The 24,732-nt window shown below is 43.7% G+C and overlaps 3 protein-coding genes and 1 long non-coding RNA gene across 10 annotated transcripts; 2 read left to right on the forward strand and 2 right to left on the reverse strand.

The window, feature by feature from the left end:
- Positions 1–14,516, reverse strand: LOC131126529 (uncharacterized). 4 transcript variants are annotated; one of them, XR_009129180.1, is made up of 7 exons: positions 14,142–14,516; positions 8,752–8,888; positions 8,554–8,668; positions 1,964–2,126; positions 1,717–1,864; positions 1,458–1,600; positions 1–1,384 (listed from the first exon to the last, which is right to left on the reverse strand). It is a non-coding gene; the product is annotated as an uncharacterized LOC131126529 (long non-coding RNA). The 4 variants fall into 4 exon arrangements; XR_009129179.1 differs by lacking the exon at positions 14,142–14,516 and adding an exon at positions 9,470–11,630; XR_009129181.1 differs by lacking the exons at positions 8,752–8,888; positions 14,142–14,516 and having other exon boundaries at positions 1,730–1,864; positions 8,554–8,731.
- samd7 (sterile alpha motif domain containing 7) lies at positions 3,884–13,023 on the forward strand. The gene is made up of 9 exons (XM_058069145.1): positions 3,884–4,156; positions 8,366–8,510; positions 8,573–8,696; positions 8,778–8,902; positions 9,553–9,634; positions 9,937–10,601; positions 10,669–10,784; positions 10,860–10,970; positions 11,081–13,023. Exons 2-9 carry the CDS (start codon positions 8,405–8,407, stop codon positions 11,330–11,332), a joined length of 1,581 nt encoding a protein of 526 aa, XP_057925128.1. The 5' UTR covers positions 3,884–4,156; positions 8,366–8,404; the 3' UTR covers positions 11,333–13,023.
- Positions 13,155–17,956, forward strand: sec62 (SEC62 homolog, preprotein translocation factor). The gene is made up of 8 exons (XM_058069154.1): positions 13,155–13,260; positions 13,962–14,070; positions 14,167–14,272; positions 14,338–14,521; positions 14,592–14,687; positions 14,759–14,819; positions 14,889–15,008; positions 16,479–17,956. The coding sequence occupies exons 1-8, from the start codon at positions 13,225–13,227 to the stop codon at positions 17,012–17,014; spliced, it is 1,248 nt and encodes a 415-aa protein (XP_057925137.1). The 5' UTR covers positions 13,155–13,224; the 3' UTR covers positions 17,015–17,956.
- On the reverse strand, positions 17,256–24,263 carry nadkb (NAD kinase b). 4 transcript variants are annotated; one of them, XM_058069149.1, is made up of 12 exons: positions 24,153–24,263; positions 23,360–23,626; positions 23,163–23,246; positions 22,629–22,758; positions 22,291–22,399; positions 20,828–20,913; positions 20,657–20,759; positions 19,847–19,998; positions 19,139–19,238; positions 18,909–19,066; positions 18,749–18,831; positions 17,257–18,335 (listed from the first exon to the last, which is right to left on the reverse strand). In XM_058069149.1, exons 1-12 carry the CDS (start codon positions 24,176–24,178, stop codon positions 18,176–18,178), a joined length of 1,458 nt encoding a protein of 485 aa, XP_057925132.1. In that variant the 5' UTR covers positions 24,179–24,263; the 3' UTR covers positions 17,257–18,175. The 4 variants fall into 4 exon arrangements, with proteins under 4 accessions (XP_057925136.1, XP_057925132.1, XP_057925134.1 ...); XM_058069151.1 differs by lacking the exon at positions 24,153–24,263 and adding an exon at positions 23,777–23,935; XM_058069152.1 differs by having other exon boundaries at positions 17,258–18,335; positions 24,039–24,210.
- Between the last annotated feature and the right edge of the window lie 469 nt (positions 24,264–24,732).

Here is a 24,732-nt window from a genome sequence, read left to right on the forward strand (position 1 = left end):
CTATTTTTGTCACACTTGCAGTATTTTATCAAATAAGATGATAATACCTTTTTAAAAATGTTTTACTAATATAAATACTAACATTTTGGAAATGTATCATAGCTTTTATATATATATTTTTGTGAATTATTTTATGTAATGTTTAGTTTTTTTCAGTGAATATATTATTGGGTTTGTATCCAATTAACATTTTAATTCAATTTTGTTGGTAATGGTTTTATTTGATTTGAACATGCATCAGATTACAATTGAATGCATCACATAATCAGTTCACAGTTCCACATGTCCAAAAGGAGTAGGAAGAAGCAAAGCTTAATAAATCCGACCCCTCCATCTGGTACTTTTACAATCAGTAACTGTTACATTTGTTCACTTCCTGTTTTCCTAATATAATTTAAGTTATTTTTATTTTATTTTTTAAATTTAATAAAAAAGAATTGTTTTTCATTTTTTTTGTAATTAATTTTTTTATTTTTAATGTACAGCAACTGTTACATTTGTTCACTTCCTGCTTTCCATAATACAGTTTGTTTTTTTTTGTTTGTTTTTTTGTTTTTAAATAATGTACCTCGTACCGTACATTGGTCGTGAGATATGTAATATACTTAATAAATACTGTAAATTCAATTTAATTCAACTATATTTCACAATTTAGTAACTTTTTTGATCAATTAAATTAGCCATTCGGCAACATTGTTTCCTGAAGATTAGAGGCGTCTAATCCAGTGAACAGGCCAGTTAAAGAAAACAAAGAATATAAGACGCATATTATTTATTGCATTTTTGGTGAAAATATCATCTTTTGGCTTATTCTAGCATTTTTAGCCCAGCTAGTCAGCCATGTTTGCTTTGCATCATCTCTCACAGTGAAGCTCACCTTTAACCAGAGATGTTCCTGAATGCACCGTCGTCTTATTTGTGTCATTTCAAGGGGATTATTCATCCTAAAGAATCCGACCATTGCAGCCTCTGATGGTAATCAAGACCTAAACAAGCTTTACGGCGGGCTTGCACTTCAGCGGGATTAAGCCGCAGTGTCAATGCCGGGGGAGGGGGGGGGGGGGGTGATCCGGACACCAGATTGTTGCTGTAATTAGAAGATGGACAGGGGTCCGTTGTTTGTGTCTTATCGGTGAATTTATAGCCGCTCCTGCTCGTGGAGGTTAAACCTGCCGTGATCCCTTCGCCTCACTGTGACTCTATAATGCTGGCTGCAAACAAGATGGACAGAAATCCCTCATAAAAAGCTTACACGGCCCAGCAGAGACCTTAAATTAGTTGGTTTAGATGACTGATTTTCAAGTCCTAATTCTCTGGGTTGCTTAAATCCAAAGTCCTTTATTAGGGGTTGTTGGTTGCTCAGATGTTTGGCTTTGCTTGGCTCCTGGATGAAAAGAAATAAGGTCATGTAAATGTTACTGCTTTTAATGTACAGTCATATGCATATATTTGGGTACCATCATTGATAAACCATTAGGGGGTGCTGGAGCCTATCCCAGCTGTTTTCGGGCCAGAAGCGGGGTACACCCTGGAATGGTGGCCAGCCAATCACAGGGCACAACCGTTTCCAGAGGCTCGGAGGGCAGGAAGCCATAGCCGCCTGTGGAGAAAACAAGAGAAACACACACTGAAGCAGTGTCCTCACATTTGATGTGGAAGTGGTAAGAAAAAAATAATACATTCATTCATTCATTCATTCATTCATTCATTTTCTACCACTTTTCCTCACGAGGGTGGTCAGGGTAGGCTGGAGTCTATCCCAGCTGACTTCAGGCAAGAGGCGGGGTACACCCTGGACTGGTGGCCAGCCAATCACAGGGCACAACCGTTTCCAGAGGCTCGGAGGGCAGGAAGTCATAGCCGCCTGAGGAGAAGACAAGAGAAACACAATGCACACCTCAAACATCACACACTGAAGCTGTGTCCTCACATTTGATGTGGAAGTGGTAAGAAAAAAGAATACATTCATTCATTTTCTACCGCTTTTCCTCACGAGGGTCGCGGGGGTGCTGGAGCCTATCCCAGCTGTCTTCAGGCAAGAGGCGGGGTACACCCTGGACTGGTGGCCAGCCAATCACAGGGCACAACCGTTTCCAGAGGCTCGGAGGGCAGGAAGTCATAGCCGCCTGAGGAGAAGACAAGAGAAACACAATGCACACCTCAAACATCACACACTGAAGCGGTGTCCTCATATTTGATGTGGAAGTGGTAAGAAAAAATAATACAATATTCAGCAATTTTCTGTGCCGCTTATCCTCGCTAGGGTGGTCAAGGGTAGGCTGGAACCTATCCCAGCTGACTTCAGGCGAGAGGCGGGGTACACCCTGGACTGGTGGCCAGCCAATCACAGGGCACATATAGACAAACAACCATTCACACTCACATTCATACCTATGGACAATTTGGAGTCGCTAATTAACCTAGCATGTTTTTTGGAGGAAACCGGAGTACGGGGAGAACATGCAAACTCCACACAAAAATAAATCGTGTTAGGTGTTAGCATGCTAAAATTAGCCCATTAGCATGGTTATATGCTTATATTAGCATTTTTTCCCATTTTCATAGCTAGACACCTTTCACTATAATGCGACATGTGTAAGCATGCTAACAAAAACATGTTAGCATTGTTTGCATGCTAACATTAGCATAGTAGTATTTTAGCCATTTTCATAGCTAGACACTTGTATAAAGATAGCACTGTTATGTTAGGTGTTAGCATGCTAACATTAGCACATTAGCATGGTTACATGCTTATATTAGCATTTTTTAAATTTTCATAGTTAGACACCTTTTACTATAATGCGACATGTGTTAGCATGCTAACATAAGCACGTAAGCATTGCTGGCATACTAACATTAGCATAGTAGCATTTTTAGCCATTTTTATAGCTAGACATTTGTATAAAGACAGCACTTTGTGTGTGCTAACATTAGCACATTAGCATGGTTACATGCTTATATTAGCATTTTTTTCAATTTTCATAGCTAAACGCCTTTCACTATAATGCGATATGTGTTAGCATGCTAACATAAGCACGTTAGCATTGCTGGCATGCTAACATTAGCATAGTAGCATTTTTCGCCATTTTTATACCTAGACATTTGTATAAAAACAGCACTTTGTGTGTGCTAACATTAGCACATTAGCATGGTTACATGCTTATATTAGCATTTCTTTCCATTTTCATAGCTAGACACCTTTCACTATAATGCAACATGTTAGCATGCTAATGTAAGCACATCAGCTGTGAGGCCTGCATGCTAACCACTCCAACACCGTGCAGCCTGTTTAATGGGTGGATGTTTTTGACCCTCTACTTCCCCGAGACAGGTTCCCCCGAAACCTCATCGAGAAGGTTTTGCCTTTTGGCCATTTGGTCATGTGAACATCCGCAGCAAAGATGGTCTTTTAACCCCCGAAATCCAAACGAGTCATCACACCCTGCGGTGTGAACGCAGCCCCAAAGGGGGGGGGGGTGTCCAGCCTGGCTGTAAGCGGCTGGTGAGCACAAACTGTCAGATTAGGAGGTCTGAGTCGATGATCCGGCCAATTTAGCCGGATTTCTAGCAAGTGACCACCAAGCGTGTTTGCGTCAACACATGGGCGCCCCAGTGAGCACGAACGCCCCATCTAAGACACGCTGCTGATTCCCACCACATAAACAAGACTTTTCGAGGGGGGAATTAAGGAGCGTCCGGTCGACGGAGGAGGTCTCGGTTATTTTGCCAGTGGAAAAGGAAGCTAAGCGTTTAGGTGTCTTAACTATGGCCTAAAGTGCTAACAAGGGATTAGTGAGGTAAACGTCCAAAGAGGTTTAGCGCCCCGCGCTTAGGAGCAGCGCTGCTGCTGTTGCTGCTACCTCATGGAGTAATTACACATCACTTCCCAAGGTGCGCCGAGCCAAGCGGTTGGACGGGAGATCACAGTGATGTCAGGGGCAGGGAGGGCTTACCGCCGCAGATAAGGCCCGCTAATGGAGATGAAAGCAATCGCTATTTAAAAGCTCTTTTTTAGTTAAGCAGTTAGCCCGACAGCGCGGTGGTGCGAGACTGGAGGCTGGAGGCTCGGGTCCGAGAGACGTGTCTCTGGGATGGTCAAACTTCCGTTTTTTTCTTGAATCCTTCTCGAACGCACCGGCTCACTGACGCTTTCGAGGTGAGTCCGTTCTATCACTTTCAGTTTTAGCGCAAAAAATAATAATAATAATAAAAGTTCTCATTCAAATTGTAATTAATCAGCCAATTATGTAGGACTAATATTTAATAAACTACTGTCAGTAATACTATACTTCTTTCATTTACCCCCAAAATAACTATGACTTTATAGTAGATACTTAAATTGTATTTATTGTGAGCCAAAAATGGAATCAAAACAACAAAAAATAGGCAGCTATTGCAAGTAATTGAAATTAAAATGTGGAAATATTTGTGACAAATTAAACCAGGATTTCTCCCTGCCAATCAGCAAAAAAATTCAAGAAAAATATATCAGAATTTGCTATCATCGTTATGGAAAAATTATTCATGTTTCCAAAACATAACGTTCACTTTTTCCTTCTAAACTTGACTTAAAATACTTCCGAAAAAATGTTATTTATTGTAACATGCAATATTTATCTGGGATTTTTTTTTTATTATTTTACTTGTATTGTCACAACTTCATGTGCGTCACATTGACACAATCCCCAAATAGTTGTCCTTGGCTATGCCTGCCAGTAAATAGCAACTCGTACCCCAAATTTTAACATACTACCATTTTTAGTTATTTTCATGGGTAAACACTTAAACATTTAAATATAAACATTTAGCATGTTTGTCATGTTTGGTCTTAGCTTGCTTACAATAGCATAGTAGCTTTAGTCATTTTCATAGGTAGACACATGTATAAAGATAGCACTATCATGTTAGGTGTTAGCATGTTAACATTAGCACATTATGTGAGCATTTTTTGCCATTTTCATAGCTAGACACTTTTCACTATAATGCGACATATTAGCATGGTAACATTAGCATAGTAGCATTTTAGCCATTTTCATAGCTAGACGCTTGTATAAAGATACAACTATCATGTTAGGTGTTAGCATGTTAACATTAACACATTAGCATGGTTACATGCTTTTGTTAGCATTTCTTGCCATTTTCATAGCTAGACACCTTTCACCATAATGCAACATGTTAGCATGCTAACATTAGCATAGTAGCAATTTAGCCATTTTCATAGACACTTGTATAAATATAACACTACCATGTTAGGTGTTAGCATGCTAACATTAACACATTAGCATGGTTACATACTTATGTTAGCATTTCTTGCCATTTTCATGGTTAGGCACCTTTCACCATAATGCGACATGTTAACATGCTAACATTAGCATAGTAGCATTTTTAGCCATTTTCATAGCTAGACACCTTTCACCATAATGCAACATGTTAACATGCTAACATTAGCATAGTAGTATTTTTAGCCATTTTCATAGCTATACACCTTTCAGTATAATGTGACATGTTAGCGTGCTAACAAAAACATGTTAGCATTGCTTGCATGCTAACATTAGCATAGTAGCATTTTTAACCATTTTTATAGCTTGGCATTTGTATAAACACGTTATAGTATTATGCTAGGATGGATTGTTAGTCCAAACGTATGAGGCAGCATTTTTAGTCACGATGCTTGACTGGAACCATGTGATTTTTCCCAGCCAATCAGCAAACCCAGAAAAGTATAGAAGATTATGTCATGGTTAAAAATGTGTTGCGAAGCAAATCAAGTATTCTAAAACAGCGGTTCCCAACCCTTTTTTTGACCCACGAACCGGCTTGCAATCTAATGTGCCTTATTAATGATATACTGTGTAAAACTAAGACTAATAAGAGGAGTAACAACAAATGAAAAGCACTAAAGGACTACAGAACCACCTTCCACCAGCACCGGCCTGGACTTTGTATTTCAGAGAAACTATTAATAGTTGGCTGTTTGATGTGTGTGGTATGGGTGCTAGCAGGAATTAACTAACATAACTAACAATTAACTAATTAACTAACAACGAATTAACTAACATTATCAAATTTGAACTTTATGCATTCCAGCACAGTATCGGCATTTAGGGAGCAAATATGAGGTGAAAGAAAATACAGTGTTGTAACCTAGATGGTGCGTTTAAGGACCTTGCCACTTACTGTTTGTAGCTGTATATTATTTTATAAATGACATAAGGGCCCATATTTCTAAAAATGTACATTACATTATTGAATTTACATTATTTTTATAAGCTCAAAAGCTTCCTGCGGCCCGCTTGGTCTCCGCCCACGGACCAATACCACAATACTAAAAAAAGAAAAGACAAATGGATTGAACGTACAATATGAAATATGCCATGTAAATCGGTGTTGCCCATTGCGTACAAGTTGTGTATCACGGAATTGTCAAGAGTGTAACTGAGAATATGTGAGGCTTTAGTGTGGAGGTGGGGGTGGGGGGGGGGGATTAAGGAGGGCGAGACAATGTCTGATATGACCTCCTCAAGGCTCCCGACTAAGTCGTCAGCAATTTTTCTCTTTAATTCATTCTTGTAATGGGATTAAGCAGGCAACGGTAAATCCCAGGAGTCCAATCCTTGGATGAGGAAGGAAGCTGCAGTGCAGACAAAAGGAAGGAACTCCAGGAAGACATTTTGCTTTGGAATTCTGTATGGAATTATTTTTTTTTTCTCACATTTTGTTGTCTCTAAAATAGAACAGTCATTAGAATGGAAATTAATATTAATCATGCATTCCCACCATGACACATTAACTTGTTGATTTTACATAATATTCCATATATTTCATCATATTTGCATTTATTTTGGATGATAATTGAAGGTGTATATGCAGGCGCCGCATAGCAGCACATAAAGCGATTGTGTCCACCACATTTATCCCCCCGAGGTGTTTTTAGGACATCCTGGGTGCTAATGGGGGCTAATAGGCTTAGCAGTCAGGGTGTATTGTCCAGGATGCTTACAGGCAAGGTTTGCTGGGGGTAAAACTCTAAACGTGCGGATTAGCGCCGACACATCCCGTTAAAGTGCTGTATTGCCACGACTTAGCTAATAGGATCCTGGGGGTGGAAGGGGCCTGGGAAGGTACGTGGAGGCGGTGGGTGGGGCGACCGGTGGGGGTGGGGTTGAGCAGGAGGGTCAGGAGCAGATGTAGCTGGCAGACTGTTGCAGGACTACCGGGGCGGGATTAGACACCCCAGATTAGATGGATTTCAGAGGGAATTTGAGAGACTGTCATAACACACAAGGCTGGGGGGGGGGGGGTCAGAGAAAATATGCAGTACATAAACAAGATATAAGTAAATATTTACACTACATATGGGATTAGTGAATTATTACTTTTTAAAAATAATTCAATATATATTTTTTATTTATTTAATATATTTAATAAATAAAATGTAGTTAAATTTTAATTAAATTTAATATTATATTAAAAATAATATTTTTTAATATGATTTCTGCTATCCTAATAATAATTGAAATAATAATTGACACAAATTGATTAAAAAAATTTTGCATTTATAAGTTTTTCCCCCAATATTAAAAGTTACTATCAGGATTCAAGTGTCATATTTTTCTAATTTGTTCTACAAAAAAAAGAAATGGCATAATAAATGCATAAACCAGGAAACTGCACCTCTTAGTGGTTGTAAGCAGCATCACAGGTGATATTCAAACTGCGTTTGTTTTCTCCTATATAAATGATGACATAGTAAATAAATAAACAAGGAAACTGCGCCCTCCAGTGGCTATAAGCATTATCACAGAGGATATTCAAACTGCGTGTGTTTTCTCCTATATAAATGATGACATAGTAAAAAAATAAACAAGGAAACTGCACCTCCTAGTGGCTGTAAGCAGCATCACAGGGGATATTAAAACTGCGTGTGTTTTCTCCTATATAAATGATGACATAGTAAATAAATAAACAAGGAAACTGCACCCTCTAGCGGTTGTAAGCAATATGACAGGATATGGTCAATCCGCGTCTTTTTTCTCCTTAATAAATTATAACATATCTATTAACTTTACAATATTTTGGAAGCCCGGCCACCTTGAACAGACTGTAAAGACTTGCAAAAACACGCATTTCCAATTTTTGTGATTTTGTAAAAACAAATAATATTAATAAATAGCATTTTAAAGCACAAACATTGACTAAATGTTGATGGAGCATAACTTTCCTAAAACAAAAGTTGCTGCCCTCTAGTGGTAGATTAATGAAACTGCAGCCATTTTCACTTTCATGACGTTATAGCATTGTTTACATCGAAAAATCAAAGGTTATATGATATTTCATGGGATGTTTGTGTTTTTTTTTTTGGAAGTGAAAGAATCAGCAACGTGGTGACGGATCTTGGTTGCGAATGATGACCCCCCGCGAGCAACTCAGGAAGATGACGGCGCTGGGCGAGCAGGGAGCTCTGGACGAGAAGCACTGGTACCGGCTGGTTAATGGCGTGTCTGCAAGCGGTGAGGACGGAAGGAAGGGTGCATGGATTGCTGAATGGCTTACCATTCCGTGTCTGTGGTAGAGCTGAGGCAGAGGCAGGAGATGATGATGAGGAACCAGATGGCCATGGCGCCGCAGATCCTCGCCCAGGGTCAGCAGAGGTTACAGGGGGTGCCGGCTCAGTTTGAACCGAGATACATGGAAAGGTTTGTTTACCAAGTTCCAGGGAATGAAACCTTATTTTCACACAAGTCGGCTAACCTTTTTTCCTGTTCTCGGTTCTTCAGGGACTTGGTCCCGCCTGCTGAGATGGTGGCTCCTGAAGCCAGGCAGATGCACATGGGACCTCACCTGGGCCCCCCTTTAGCGCCACATGCTAGTGTCCTTCCTGGAAGAACCTTTCCAGGAGCAGGTAAACAAAAACACTTTAGATCCTCATATAGATCTTTTTTTTAACCAAATTTTCAAAAATTGCAACTTTATTTTGTTAAAATTAAAAAAATTTAAATGAAAAAAAATGTTACATTTAAAAATTTAAAATTTATTTTTTTACAAATTCTAAAACAAATTATTTGAAATTCTAAAACTAATTATTTGAAATTCTAAAACTAATTATAAAATTATAAAATTATAAAATTATAAAATTATAAAATTATAAAATTATAAAATTATAAAATTATAAAATTATAAAATTATAAAATTATAAAATTATAAAATTATAAAATTATAAAATTATATTAATTTTCCTCATCATATTGTAATATTTAGGTTCATTGGCGACTCCAAATTGTCCATAGGTATGAATGTGAGTGTGAATGGTTGTTTGTCTATATGTGTCCTGTGATTGGCTGGTGACCATTCCAGGGTGTACCCTGCCTCTCGCCTGAAGTCAGCTGGGATAGGCTCCAGCCTACCCCGACCACCCTAGTGGGGATAAGCGGCATCAAAAATTGATGAATATTGTATTATTTTTTCTTACCACTTCCACATCAAATGTGAGGACACCGCTTCAGTGTGTGATGTTTGAGGTGTGCATTGTGTTTTCTCTTGTTTTCTCCTCAGGCGGTTATGGCTTCCTGCCCTCCGAGCCTCTGGAAACGGTTGCCCGGCGACAGGAGCTCCTTCACAAGCAAAACATGGCCAGGTGGGTACATCATCAGCATCAGACCCAGTGCTTGGGTACCCGCTCCGAGCAGCCGCTGCCACGGCGGTCTCACATTCACCACGACGTCCGCCATAATATCATAATATCCTCAAATGGGCCTGATAATGATCGTCCACCCTTAATTTATACATTTACTGCATGCTTTGAATGGGAAACAGTACTGCATTAAGGAGGAAAAGGGGGCGCCACTTCCTCCCTACATGAACGAGAAAGAGGCGGAGCCACAGGCTCCCTACATACGCGCTCTGATCAAATGATTTTCTGAATGTTGTTGTGTTCAGAATGGAGATGAACGCCATCCTGCACCAGAAGGAGCTGGAGAACGCCCACCAGAAGGGTCTGATGGGCATGGAGGCCCCAATGTCCTACCCGTCTAACCCCATGGCCTTCAGGGGACGCCAGCGCATACCCGAGAGCCACGACGTCTTCGTCCACCGCCCGGCCCTGGACGACCTCCACTCCGGAAGCCTGCTGATGTCGGCTAGCCCATATCCGCCTGTGGGGACGCTGCACAGAGAGCGGGGCCGCAGGGTGGGAAGGAGGCCCGCCGCTCACAAGAGCGCCGAACACCCGGCGGGCAACGGCAAGGGCCCCGCCGAGGACAAGAGTGTGGAGCAAAGCCCGGGGGCTGCGTCCGGCGGGGAGGAGAAAGAAGTGGATGTGAAGGGAGACACCGGGGACGAGGGGGCCACCGGAAAGGTGCATCATCATCATCAGAGCAAAGTGGACTCAGAGATGGCTGCAGGAGGCAGGAAGAACTACAAGGAGGGGGAGGCGGGGCTTCGTAAGACCTGCGTCGGCGCCACAGAGGCGTGCCAGGATGTGAGCAACAGCGGCGCCAGCGACAAGGAAGGCCAGTGCGGATCTTTCCAGGAGAAGTTCATGTACCCCCCAGCGGGAATGCCGTACATCTTCCCCGTCACTGGAAACGGCTTCCTTCCACCTGGTATGCCGCCGTTCTTGTTTACTTGACTGTCTATTGCCACGCCCCCCATATCTTGACTGACCCTCAGGGCCGCCCAACCTCTTCCTGAACGGCGACGAGGTGTCGTCGGACGTGAGGAAGTGGAGCGTCAACGACGTTTACAACTTCGTTAACAGCATCCCAACGTGTTCAGAGTACGCTCAGGTGGGCACCGCACTCTCTTTGTTTGCATCGACTTCCTGGTCACACTCATGTGACCACCCCCGTTTACCCCCGCAGACCTTTAAGGACCACATGATTGATGGCGAGACCTTGCCCTTGCTCTCCGAGGAACACCTGCTGGACACGCTGGGCCTCAAGCTGGGGCCCGCACTCAAGATACGCTCGCAGGTTCACTACAGCCGCAACCCTCACTTCAAATATTCTATAAAAAAGCATCAAATATACTGTGTGATGTTCAAGTGTACTCAGTAATTGACAGCATTGTCTCCAAAACACAGGTCTCACGGCGCATGGGCAGCATGCTCTACATGATGAACCTGCCGCTCCCGGCCGCCACCCTGCAGGCCGCCCCCGACAAGCCGGGCGACCCCTCGTCCGAGACGGGTTCCCCCGTCAACTGCAACAGCGAGGAGATGATGGCCAGCCCCCGAGATGTGGACATCCTTAAAGCCAGTGAACACCTCCAGGAGACAGACAACAATTCACCTCCTTGTGCCAGCGCTGAGGCCGTGGTGTCTGTCCAAGCGTGAACATTGGACTCTACCATCTTGGACTCTACCATCCTGGACTCTACCATCCTGGACTCTCATACATACTAGCGATTAGCGATGGAAATTATTATCATCCACTTCATAAGCTCCTGTTGACCGACATTAGCGTATAAAAAGCTATTACACTACTAGCTATTATACTATTAGCTATTACACTACTATCTTTTATACTACTAGCTCTTACACTATTAGCTATTACTCAACTAGCTATTAGCATTACACTATTGGCTGTTACACTATTAGTTGTTACACTAATAGCTATTACACTATTAGCTATTAGCTGTTACACTATTAGCTGTTACACTAATAGCTATCACACTTTTAGCTATTAGCTGTTACACTAATAGCTATTACAATATTAGCTATTAGCTGTTACACTATTAGCTGTTAAACTAATAGCTATTACACTATTAGCTATTAGCTGTTACACTATTAGCTGTTAAACCAATAGCTATTACACTATTAGCTATTAGCTGTTATACTATTAGCTATTACACTATTAGCTGTTACATTATTAGCTATTACACTACTAGCTATTAGCTATTACACTATTAGCTGTTACACTATTAGCTATTAGCTGTTACACTATTAGCTGTTACACTAATAGCTATCACACTATTAGCTATTAGCTGTTACACTAATAGCTATTACAATATTAGCTATTAGCTGTTACACTATTAGCTGTTAAACTAATAGCTATTACACTATTAGCTATTAGCTGTTACACTATTAGCTGTTAAACTAATTGCTATTACACTATTAGCTATTAGCTGTTATACTATTAGCTATTACACTATTAGCTGTTACATTATTAGCTATTACACTACTAGCTATTAGCTATTACACTATTAGCTGTTACACTATTAGCTATTACATTATTAGCTATGACACAAACAGGCTATTAGCTATTTCACTGCTAGCTACTAGCTATTACACTATTAGCTACTAGCTTAGCTGTTGGAGCGCTATTTTGGCTGATATTTAGGAACATCTAGTCATTTATTTATTGATTTATTTATGTTTTGGCATTTGAATGTGTTACCTTTCTAAACCGTTTGAATGGATTGTAAATAAAAATGTATTTTTTTTTTACATTGGAAGGCGTGATGCTCACCTAAGTGATAATAGCAGCATCGAGTGATTATTTGTTATAATACAGTGTATAATATTTCATGCTATATTGCTGGAATTAATCAAGTAAAAATTGCATTGAAAATATATTTAAATAAAAGAATCTACAATGCATATTTTAATGACTTAATGGTTTGATGGCACTCCCGTCTTTTTTCAAATGTGGTTATTTATTTGAATGATTTTGTCTTAAATATTATGGCACAAAAGCACTCAATATTTTTTAAAATGTAGTTAGTTAATTTATTTTGTCTTTTATGTTATGGCACACACAAAAAAACATATTTTTTCAAATTTAGTTGACGGATTTACTTATTTATGGCACTAAAAAGAAGAAAACAAAAGAACTCCCATATGTTAGCATTCTCCCACGGTTTGAATTCGGTTATTGTGTTATTTATATAGTATTTAGTTATTATTATTAATATAGTAATATATCATCGACTTAAGTCATTTCTACTTACATTATTTACGGCACAAATAGAATTCCATATACTGTAGACAATACACGTGTATTTACTGTTATTAACTGATTTTATACTTGTTTGTGGTACATTAAGAACTCCCACGTGGTGTATGTGAACCACAGTTTGAAATAAAGTTTTTTTTTTTTCAAATTTGAATCAACTTATTTACGTAACTAATTTGATACGCATTCATTTACGTTTGGTGTTCCGTGTCGGGAGTCTCGCGATACTTTGTCGCGCGAACTCGCTGGGAGAAGCTGAGCTGGAGGGATCATGGCGGAGCGCAGAAGGCAAAAGAAACGGATCCAGGTATGGAGTTTTTTTTTTTTTTTACTTGTTTTGTTGTGTTTACTTTTTTCCGGTTTTGTAATCGTTGGCGGTGGCGAGGGAATGAGAACGGACAAGCCGCCGACATTTGTTGACGGCGCTGTTAAAGAGATGTAAAGCTAGCTCGGTGATGCTAACGCGGCTAACGCTAGCTTGCCGCACTGGGGAAGTACACACAGACAGGAGTGATACACATACATGGAGGGGATAACAGTAATTGATAGGCAGCTTCTTTAAACACAGTCTTCTTGTATGTAGTCTGACATACAAATATCAGCCTTGAAGACGGCTTTAAACGGTATAGACTCTTGTTAGTGACGTTTTTTCACTTAATTGCAGCCTTTGCTGCTTAGAGCCGCGTCAGCCCTCGGCAGGCGTGTTTACATAATGTGCGGCAACATGTGGCGCTTTCTACTGTTCAGCCTTTGGGACTTTAATTTGAGTGGGTCTTTTTTTTCCCACGGTGCCAACTTTGAAGATGGGGAAATGACAGCAACAGGTCAGCTCACCTAAGCAACAAAAAAAACATCTTATGACGCATTGGAGTAGTAAAAAATGCCTGTAATGCGCGTGCGCAGCATCCTGCATGGAACTATTTCTAACATTCTGGACATGCAGGGACAGGATAGTGGACAAGTGGAATGTTGCGAGCCTATTGAGAATGGCTTGAATGTTGTGTGCAGGAGGTGAGCGACCCCACCAAGGAGGAGAAGGCGGTGGCCAAGTACCTGCGCTTCAACTGTCCTACCAAGTCCACCACCATGATAGGCCAAAGGGTGGACTACTTCACCGGTGAGGACCTGCAGACCCTCCCACATGTACACATGTCCAAAAAAAAAAAGTGAAAGATGGTGGTCACTCACTCGCTCGCTGTGTGCTGTCACTCAGCCTCCAAGGCGGTGGACTGCCTGCTGGACTCCAGATGGGCCAAGGCCAAGAAAGGCGAGGAAGCGCTCTTCACCAGCAGAGACTCGGTGCTGGACTACTGCAACAGGTCAGATCCCAAGCATGGAGACGGCGTGGAGAGCACGTCCATGCTCATTGTCTCGTTCTCCGCAGGCTCCTCAAGAAGCAGTTCTTCCACCGTGCTCTCAAAGTCATGAAAAAGAAGTCGGAGAAGGACATCAGGAAGGACAAGAAGCCCAAAGGCGACAGCGGCAAAGAGGAGGAGAAAAAGGCAAAGAAGGAGAAGAACAAGAAGAAGGAGGCGGACACCGGCGGCGAAAGCAAAAAGGACAAGAGCGTACGTTTGAAGACGCCGTCGGAGACTTCCTCTGAGCTTCTGATGTCATCACACGTCTGTGCGCTTGCAGGACGACAGCCCGGGAAGCCCCAAGAAGAAGAAGGAGGTGAAGAAGAAGTTCAAGCTGGAGCTGCATGAGGATCAGGTGTTCCTTGACGGGAACGAGGTACGTCGTTTGTCGCCCAAAGCCACACTTAGCTTTGTCACCTCCGCAACCTTTGATGGCGTCTTCCTCAGGTGTACGTGTGGATCTACGACCCCGTTCCTTTCAAGACCTTCGCCATGGGGCTGGTCCTGGGTCAGTCTCTCGCATGACACGTTTGTTTCATGTCCTTCCTTGACCTTTAACGTGTGTCTTCCTTACCAGTTATTGCCGTCATCGCCGCCACGCTTTTCCCTCTCTGGCCGGCGGAAATGCGCGTGGGCGTTTACTACCTCAGCGTCGCCGCCGGATGCTTCGTGGCCAGCATTTTGCTCCTCGCTGTCGGTAAGAACATTTACAAATGACACACATTTTACAAGCAGCTTCAACATATGGAGCCTTGCTTCTGCTGCCATCTAGTGGCCTAAAAGTGCTACTGCAGCTCTACTGCCACCGGTCACACGTTCATTATTGCTTTTTTTCCCTAAATATAAACCAATTTAGAACTGGTTGAAATGGTGATAAACACCATAGAAAGCTTCACCACGTTGGGTTTTAATTAATTATGGGCTTGCTCAGTAATGCAAGGCTTGCATAAACTTCTCAACTCTCCCTGTGGCTAAATGCTAATTGCTAGCATGTTAGCATTCAAGCTAATTTACTCATGTCTAAAGGCAAATACACACATGGCATGATGTAGGAAGGTTATAGGACAACCTTGGCACTTTCTAAACTTGAGGCCCTCTTGCTAGGTGCTAGCATGATGACTGTTAGCATGTTAGCATTTTAGCTAATTTACTCATTTCTAAAGGCAAATAGACACATGGCATGATGTAGGAAGGTTATAGGACAACCTTGGCACTTTCTGAACTTGAGGCCCTCTTGCTAGGTGCTAGCATGATGACTGTTAGCATTTTAGCTAATTTACTCATTTCTAAAGGCAAATAGACACATGGCATGATGTAGGAAGGTTATAGGACAACCTTGGCACTTTCTGAACTTGAGGCCCTCTTGCTAGGTGCTAGCATGATGACTGTTAGCATTTTAGCTAATTTACTCATCTCTAAAGGCAAATACACACATGGCATGATGTAGGAAGGTTACAGGACAACCTTGGCACTTTCTAAACTTGAGGCCCTCTTGCTAGGTGCTAGCATGATGACTGTTAGCATGTTAGCATTTTAGCTAATTTACTCATTTCTAAAGGCAAATAGACACATGGCATGATGTGGCGACACTATGGGACTGCATCGACCTTTTCGGTACTTGAGGCTGTCTTGCTAGGTGCTAGCACGGTAGCCGTTGGCGCACCGGGCCCGAGGTTCACAGCACAGGTGGCAAGCCCATCAAAATTTCCGCGGGAATTTAATCTAGTTAATTAATTAATCTTTGACGTTTAACAATGTTTTGAATGCAGCTCATCTTAAATGTAAATAGACATCATATACTTGCCAAAAATATAGTGATATGTTAACATCCATATCGCCCAATCCTATTTATTACTTTCTCCCCAAAAAGTGACTCTGAGCAAGGTCACCTAGATGTAAAAAATGTAGACAATATCTACCCCAATGGCTGGACGGGACAAAAAAAAAATTGTGTCCAATTCCAGTCAAAAATAACCTGTAAGATAAAACCCGATTGGACCGCGTTTGTGATGTAATTTGTGATAATATTACAAGAAAAATCCTGTTTAAAAAAAAAAAAATGTAGACATATCTTCTGACTTTCTCCACAGAAGGTGCCTAAGACACTAAGAGTTAGCATCGATGTAAAAATGTGAGTGAGTTTCTGACCCATGTTTCCGTTCCTCAGCTCGCTGCATCCTCTTCCTGTTCATCTGGCTGGTGACGGGCGGCCGCCATCACTTCTGGTTCCTCCCCAACCTGACGGCCGACGTGGGCTTCATCGACTCCTTCCGGCCGCTCTACACCCACGAGTATAAAGGCCCGCGGGGCGGCGCCAAGAAAGGCGGCAAGGACGGCGGCGGCGGCGGCGGTGGTAACGCAGCACAAAAATCAGACAGCGACGATAAGTCCGACAGCGAGAAGAAGGACGAGGAGGAGGAGGATGAAGACGATGAAGGCAAAGAGGCGGGGCTAGAGGAGCGTAAAAGCGGCGAGGAGGGAGCGGAGCGCCACTCGGACACCGATAGCGACCGCAGGGAAGACGAAGGCTCGCAGCACAGCAACGGTAACGACTTTGAGATGATCACCAGGGAGGAACTGGACCAGCACACGGAAGAAGAAGAAGAAGAGGAGGAGGAGGAAGAAGAGGAGGAGGGGGAAGAAGAAGAGGAGCAGGAAGTAGGGGACAGCATTGACAGTGAAGCTCAGACTGCTGAAACATAAACATCCCGTGTCACTCTCCACTTTTTCCTCCTTCCCGATCCCACTCAACTTCCTCCTCAGCAGACGCTGCCGCCATCAGCGCAAAGTCTTAGACTGGACTTCCTGCCCCCCCTCCACCCCTGTGCTTGATCTCATCTGCGATTGACCTGATTCACGTCTCCACGCGAGGTCCGACACAGACTGTGACCAACGGTGGAAGTCTCCTGCCCCCCCCCCCCCCCCCCCCCGTCACGGCCTCGCATCCTGCCATCGCTTCCCAAGGGGAGCAACAACAGGGACCAAACTCATCGTGTCATTTCAAACAAGAGCAGAAAAGCGGCTGCTTGCTTGCTTGCGGTCGGTCGGTCTGCGATGGCGAACTGAGCGCTCCGGAGCAGCCGCCGCAACATTTCAAGGTGCCATAAATGCTACGAATGACGTCTAGCGTCCCGCACGAGCACAGTGGAAGTTTTGGGGTCGTCCATTTAGCTCATTTTTTTTCAAAGTATGAATTATTTCTATTTGGATTTTTATTACTCTAGAAAAAGAGAATTATGCATACCGTGTTTGCCAACTGCCTCCCTCCATTTCCTCTTCTTAGGAGATATTACCCATACTTTGTTTTTATATCCCACTCTAGGAATTTTTCTTCTTAATTTATTCCACTTTTTTTTTTTTCTCTCTCAATTTGTCCGGTTTATGGTTTTGTTTCTCTGGCGTCTCTCTCTCTCTCTCTCTCTCCCATGTCACACGTTGTTGGCTGTTGTACAATTGTAGTATTCGGTGATACCATCTTCTACTTGCTCATCACACGTTTGTGCCAGTTGGGGAGGGGGAGGGGGGTACCATCTTGTCTTCTAGTCGTTGAACATGGGCGTCTCCTCATGCAATACTCAAGAGTATAATTTCAATACAAATATTTGATGTCTGGAAATATCTTATTGCAATAAAAATGTAGAAAGCACTTTTTTTGGGAGGGGGGGGTGTCTCTTTGGCTCTTAGTTTTATTCTAAGCACAATGACAACATTGTTTACAAATATATAAATATGACATTAATACTACCTGCAAGGCTGTATGTACATATTATGTACACGTGAAGAGGTCGCCATGGCAACATGAATTGGAATGTAGTGGGCGTCTGGCTCAGTAAAAGCATGTGGATTGGCATGACGTGGGGGGGTTCAGTTTTCCGTATCCGACGAGTCAGAGGTCTCGGCGAGGCGTGCCTGTCGCTTGCGCACGTTCCAGTGCAGACACTGCGCCAGGCTCTCAAACCAGTCGTAGACCAGGTCGTGGCAGCAGATGGACGGGACCGGGTAGCATGATGTCGTGATTTTGATGCTGGCGTGGACCCCCCCCCAAAAAAAAACAAGTTTAGCCATAACATCATTGATTCTTGGAGGTAACCATACAGCGGTCCCTTGCTCCCAGCCACTCGGAGCGTGTGCCCGAATACAGTGCACCTTGCTGGGCCACAGCTGGTGGCTCCTCCCCCTCTATACTCTGCTTCTCCTGATAGTATTAGGACAACTGTTCCAGTGTTTATCTCCAGGTGTTCATGAACTCCACTTACATCTCGTCGCTAGCAGATGCGGTGTGGCGAGACTATGCCACTAATGTCGTTCTTGAGCGTAACAATGTTCAGTAGAATAATAACCATGTTGCCGTAGCTTGGCTCATAAGGAAATTGAGCTTTATCGGCAGAGCAACAGCTCCATCTAGTGGAGATGTTTGAAAAATGAAACTAAGCATACCAGTCGCCGTGCTGGATCTCTTGCCTCTTCCTGCCGTCGAAGGACACCCAGGCGGTGTTTCTGGCGTCGGGGGACAAGGTGATCTAGGACAAAAAAAAAAGGCTTTGGTGACATTTAGCAAGACGGTAAACTCCCATGCGGTGACGTCCCCGACACCCACCATGAGCTCCACCCCGGCGGGGACCACGATGGGCCTGAAGGAGAGCGAGTGCGGACAGATGGGGGTCACCATGATGGCTGGCACGTTGGGGTGGATCATGGACGCCCCTGCCGCCGCCGCGTACGCCGTGCTGCCAGTGGGCGTGGACACGATCACGCCTGGCGTGGTGAGAGAGAGAGCGTGTGTGTTAGGGCGCATGGTCAGCATCACTACCACCATCCTTCTTTTACCGTCTCCTTGCACGGACGTGATGAGACGTCCGTCCAGGTACAAGTCCACGTTAGACAGGTAGGACGAGGGCCCACGGTCGACCACCACCTCGTTCAACACCTGCAAGCACACACGGTTACGGTTACTTCACAGGAAGTAAGCTCAGCGCTTGCACCGTTTCCTGTGTTGACGTTGAATCACGACGACAAGCGACTGAGTGAAGTCTTCCGCTTGGAGACGGCACCCAGTCGATACAAATAATAAATCATCACTCCGCCCCCCCCCTCCCCGCGCGTGTCACTGCGCTGACGACGTCTGGCAGGTGCGCCCACGTCAGCAAAGGCCGTGAAAACACGCGACGCTCCCCCGGGAGGAGGAGGAGGAGGTCAGACTGACTGCGGAACAACCCGTCAGCATCTTTTGGGTCGGTGGGAGGGATGCGTGTCTCTGCAGCTGTGTGTGTGTGTGTGTGTGTGTGCGTGTCAGACAGCAGACTCCATTAAACATCCATTTGGCGTTGACTATTCCGTTGACGCCACCGTCTCCGGGACAACTGGCTCAACAGAAGCCCACAACATCGCATCCGCCGCCCCCCGCCCCTCGTGTTTTATTATGACTGTCGCCGCGGCAACGCTCCTGATGCTTTGCCGATTCCGATGACGTATGTACGCACGCTGAGAGAAGTGCAGGTCGTGCGGTGTCGTACGAGTGGAAAAAGGTCAGCTCACCTGGAGCTGCAAGGTGACCTTGCCCGCCTCGCTGCTGGTGTATCGGTGAGGGAGCACGCCGTTGTGCTCCGGCTGCTGCGAGGCCGTCCGATCCAACATCTCCTTCACCACCTTCACCTTCAGGCGGCTGCGCAGCGTGATGGCTGCATTCCCTGGAAAGCATTGTTACATTGTTACTCGTTGCAGTCCCGTCCCTGTCCACCAGAGGGAGGCTGATGTCACTGCAGCGCCTAAAATGAGTGTTTTTTCGCATTTAAACTTCATTCATTCTTTCATTTTCTACCGCTTATCCTCACGAGGGTCGCGGGGGTGCTGGAGCCTATCCCAGCTGTCTTCTTGGGGCGAGAGGCGGGGTACACCCTGGACTGGTGGCCAGCCAATCACAGGGCACATATAGACAAACAACCATTCACACTCACATTCATACCTATGGACAATTTGGAGTCGCTAATTAACCTAGCATGGTTTTTTTTTGGAATGTGGGAGGAAACCGGAGTACCCGGAGAAAACCCACGCATGCACGGGGAGAACATGCAAACTCCACACAGAGATGGCCGAGGGTGGAATTGAACCAGGGTCTGCGCGCTAACCACATGACCGCCGTGCAGCCCACATTTAAACTTGTATTGGTATATGTTTGTTTATATACTTTCTGGTTGCGAGTTAGGAGCCAATCACAACAAGTTAAAATGGCAGGAGGCCATTATTTATGTCTGACTCATGGCGTCCTCTTCCATGCAACGCTAAACTCATCACACAGCACGTTAACACAATAAATAACAGCAATCTCCAGTGAAGACAGCACACTACCTTCAAACACTTTGTCCACTTCTGTTTTATACGACTCAAACTTGAAGGGCGTGAGGAATCCCAGGGAGCCGAGATGGAACGCCATCACTGGAGGAACGCTAGCCTGCAAACACGCAAAACACACTTGGCGTGGTTGCACAGGGCGAGAATGCTAACCCGTGAGGATGCTACCTGGAAGAGAGAGGAGGCGTAGAGCAGCGTTCCATCCCCTCCCAGGCAGATGATCAGATCAATGCAGTCAGAGATATCATCGTAACCTGGAGTCAGTACCCAAAACAAAGCAACCACTGAGTCCACTAAGGCTCTATTAATGTTCAAAACCCTATTTAGAAAGTGATAAACAGGTTTTCTATGTCTTATTTGATATGATTACGTCTACTATGTTGAATAATAGGAGTGTAAGGGTGACTATAGGGATGCTATTTCATGTCTAGAGGTCTTGAATATGAATGATCCTCCACTAATAGTATGCGTGTTAATGGGAATGGTTTTATTCCATTTGAACATGCATCAGATTACAATTGAATGCATCACATAATCAGTTCACAGTTCCACATGTCCAAAAGGAGTAGGAAGAAGCAAAGCTTATTAAATCCTACCCCTCCATCTGGTACTTTTACAATCAGTAACTGTTACATTTGTTCACTTCCTGCCTTTCTAATATAATTGTGGTTATTTTTATATTTATTTATATTTATTACTATTTTTTTATTAAATAAAAAAATAGTTTTTCATTTTTTTTAGTAATTAAATTTTTTTTCACATTTTTTAATGGTTTTATTTCATTTGAACACGCATCAGATTACAATTGAATGCATCACATAATCAGTTCACAGTTCCACATGTCCAAAAGGAGTAGGAAGAAGCAAAGCTTATTAAATCCTACCCCTCCATCTGGTACTTTTACAATCAGTAACTGTTTTACATTTGTTCACTTCCTGCTTTCCATAATACAGTTTAAGGTTTTTTTTTATAATGCACCTTTAATATGGCCATACAATGACATAATGGTTACCATAGTAAGTGTCAATATAGTGATATATATATAGCACATCATGACTGGTTCAAGACTCTTCATCCTGGTATTTAGCAAACATCAACTGCTTGTATTGTTTCTTGAATTGGCTCATCGTTGTGCATTGTTTGATTTCCTTACTCAATCCATTCCATAGTTTGATTCCACATACTGAAATGCTATGGCTTTTTAACGTAGTCCTAGCATATAAGTGTTTTATTTAAATGTACTTCTTCCCTGAGATCATATTTCTCCTCTCTTGTAGAGAAGTATTGGATGACATTTTTTTAGCTAATTGGTTATTTTTAGCCTTATGCATTATTTTAGCTGTTTGAAGATGAACTATATCAGCAAGTTGAAGTATTTGTGATTTTAGAAATAAGGAGTTAGTATGTTCTCTGTAGGCGGCATTATGAATTATCCTTACTGACCTTTTTTTGCAGTACATTTAGCGAGTGAAGATTGCTTTTATAGTTATTAGCCCATATTTCCACACAATAAGTAAGATATGGTCACACTGCCATGTGACGATTATAGTTGGGTTGTGACCTTGTGTTTTCCGATTCCTGACACTACCGGAAGCGTCTGCTGGGTGTAAGGTATTGGGCTTGATTCTCACCCTCTCTGAAGGTGCACAGCTGATTTCGGATGGAGCCAAAGTTCTCGTCCTCAGAGAGCGTACCGTCGTCAGCCACCCTGCGCTCCACGTACACCATCATCTGTTTCTCCTGTGACACACACACACATTCCTAGTGATTGCATAGCGTGAGCACGAGCCAAACATGTGCGGCGAAGATGTGACAGCATGCGTGCAGAATGCAGATGATTACACCGAGGTGTCTAGACTACTTCCTGGATTCCTTTTGCGAAATGCTTCAGAGCGCTGGAAGCACATCACGTTCTCTGGTGTGAATGCAAACAATCGGCTTATTCGTCATCAAAAAAGCTTCTGCCTACCTCGACTAGAAACCTGCAAAGCTCCTTGAACGGCTCCACCAGGCTCTCGTCTCGGATCTTCCTGATGACGAGAACGTTGACTGGAGGTTTATTCCAGGTGAGGCGCTGGCTGGCTGGATCCTGGATGTGCCTGGGACACACACACACATGTGGATCACCGCTACAAACGGAGATACTAAACATTTGGAAAGCGTCCTCTGTTGCGTTCACTGATTAACGACAACGACCATGTGATCTAAAAGTGTTTTTTACCTTACTTTCCTCTCCTCCTTGATGCGCCTACTGACTGGCATCGTTGTGCTAAAGTACCGAGCGTGCGAGGCGAGGAAAACACTGACACAAGCTAACAATGAGCGTCTGTGCTCGACGTCCTGTTCCGAGGGGAACAACCAATCATGGCCTTCCTGTTAGATCTTATCTGGCGGAGTTACACAATTACTTTCTGTGTCAACGTCCAAAAAACACACGCAAGGCTGTCCTCGTCTGTCTCACGCCTCGCTCGCTAAAGCACAAGACCACTTAAGAAATGCTCACATGACTGAAGTGGGGTTGGGAAGAATACAGGCTTTGGGTCCAAAGTGAGTGGCTGGATACGGTCCATGAAGGAAGTGAGCTCTCCTGTGCGTGGAAGGAAGAAGAGGAAGACGAGTTAAGACGCCATCGAATCACGTCCCGGGCAGCCAACCTGTGCCAGTGGCATGACCGACCAGCTGGCAGCCTGCAGAGCAAACCTCTTAGGTGAACTTTCCGCTGTGTCGCTCACTGAGCCGGACGCCTCTGAGTGCTCGCGTTGGCCCGGCAACCTGTGCTGCTCCAACTCCCGGAGCAGCTGTTCCTGACCATCCCCCCGCCGCTGCGACTTCTTGGCCTCCCGTCGTCGCCTAGGTGAGGCGGACGGGCGCTCCCTGTGCTTGGAGGAGGCTTGACCCGGGCGGGCTGTGGGTCGGGACATGCTGCCGTCCGCCTCTGAGGACGAGCAGCCTGCTGAACTGTCCATACTGTGAGACAGAAAGTAAAGCGCTAACATTTCAGCACAGACATTATATTTATCACTTATCATATCACTTTATATTTGCAGTAATCTGGGGGATAAAAAAATGTTTTCAGGATGTTTTTGGTGTTAAATTACTAGCATTTAAAAAACCTACACATGACAACGAAGTGACGTCATCACAATAGGTCCAATTGTTCATCGTAAAGGCTCATCGATAAGAGTGTTCGAGTTCGACATAAAAGGACACATTTGCCTCACAGGAGAATAAACATTTACTAATATACTTTTTTTAATTGTCGGTTTCCCCCAAACTACGTGAAACAGCTAAAGCTCCCCCCCTAGCAGAGCTAGCAAAGCAGCTAGCGACCTAGCTAGCCGCCATTAATAATCACGAAGCAAGTGAAAGTCAGCCTTACTGCGTTAGAACGCGGTAGATACGCTTATGGCGGCCTCATAACGACGTGGCCGAGATTCCGACAACGCTTTTTTTTTAAGTTTAATTGACAAGTATAAGTTGAACTGTCAAGTACCGGCGTCGGAGAAACCCCAGTGACATGTTCGCACAACACCGCGTGACTTCCCCGAAGAGGACGTGACGTCATGTAAGTGGCTCTCACTCGCTTAGCTCGCTTGCAGAATGAAATAGCGCTACTATTTATGTAGCGGTCAGATGGTGAATTACACCCTCAGGTGTCTGGACAGCTAGATACATAACATTAATGTAGTAACAATGTTTAAATTGTGTACTACGACTAGATACACCCGCATAACACGGTCTTATCTCTTTTGAGCAAACAGTTAATGGACTCATGGACCTTCCAGAGGGGTCTTTGTCCTATTAGACGTCGCTCCAGTGTCTATTGATTACTTATCTTTGCACTCTCAGTTGACTTAACAATAGCAGATGCATTCTGTAACAGTATGAATGTGTGTGTGTGTTTATGTACACACATTGATACTATTACAGAATGCATCTGCAAGATTAATTAAAAATATTGGTGCATTTTTAAAATTCTATTTGTATCCTCAACATTGAGGACGTCACAATAGGAGGGCTAACCTTCCACAAGTTGATACGTTTCACCATTAAATGAGTTCTATCGGCAGGAA

The sequence above is a fragment of the Doryrhamphus excisus genome, chromosome 3 (assembly GCF_030265055.1).
Source record: "Doryrhamphus excisus isolate RoL2022-K1 chromosome 3, RoL_Dexc_1.0, whole genome shotgun sequence".
Lineage (NCBI taxonomy): Eukaryota > Metazoa > Chordata > Actinopteri > Syngnathiformes > Syngnathidae > Doryrhamphus > Doryrhamphus excisus.

What these genes read in the sequence shown, in the direction of transcription:
- sec62 (XM_058069154.1), top strand. Translation starts at nt 13,225, where the DNA reads ATGGCGGAGCGCAGAAGGCAAAAGAAACGGATCCAG. An exon ending in AAGGGTGGACTACTTCACCG is followed by an intron (nt 14,071 to 14,166) that starts GTGAGGACCTGC and finishes GCTGTCACTCAG; the next exon opens with CCTCCAAGGCGGTGGACTGC. An exon ending in GTGCTGGACTACTGCAACAG is followed by an intron (nt 14,273 to 14,337) that starts GTCAGATCCCAA and finishes CGTTCTCCGCAG; the next exon opens with GCTCCTCAAGAAGCAGTTCT.
- samd7 (XM_058069145.1), top strand. Translation starts at nt 8,405, where the DNA reads ATGATGACCCCCCGCGAGCAACTCAGGAAGATGACGGCGCTGGGCGAG. An exon ending in TAATGGCGTGTCTGCAAGCG is followed by an intron (nt 8,511 to 8,572) that starts GTGAGGACGGAA and finishes TGTCTGTGGTAG; the next exon opens with AGCTGAGGCAGAGGCAGGAG. An exon ending in CACTCAAGATACGCTCGCAG is followed by an intron (nt 10,971 to 11,080) that starts GTTCACTACAGC and finishes TCCAAAACACAG; the next exon opens with GTCTCACGGCGCATGGGCAG.
- nadkb (XM_058069149.1), bottom strand. Translation starts at nt 24,178, where the DNA reads ATGTCACTGGGGTTTCTCCGACGCCG. An exon ending in TTTGCAGGTTTCTAGTCGAG is followed by an intron (nt 22,400 to 22,628) that starts GTAGGCAGAAGC and finishes TGTGTGTCACAG; the next exon opens with GAGAAACAGATGATGGTGTA. An exon ending in AGGTCACCTTGCAGCTCCAG is followed by an intron (nt 19,239 to 19,846) that starts GTGAGCTGACCT and finishes GTGTGCTTGCAG; the next exon opens with GTGTTGAACGAGGTGGTGGT.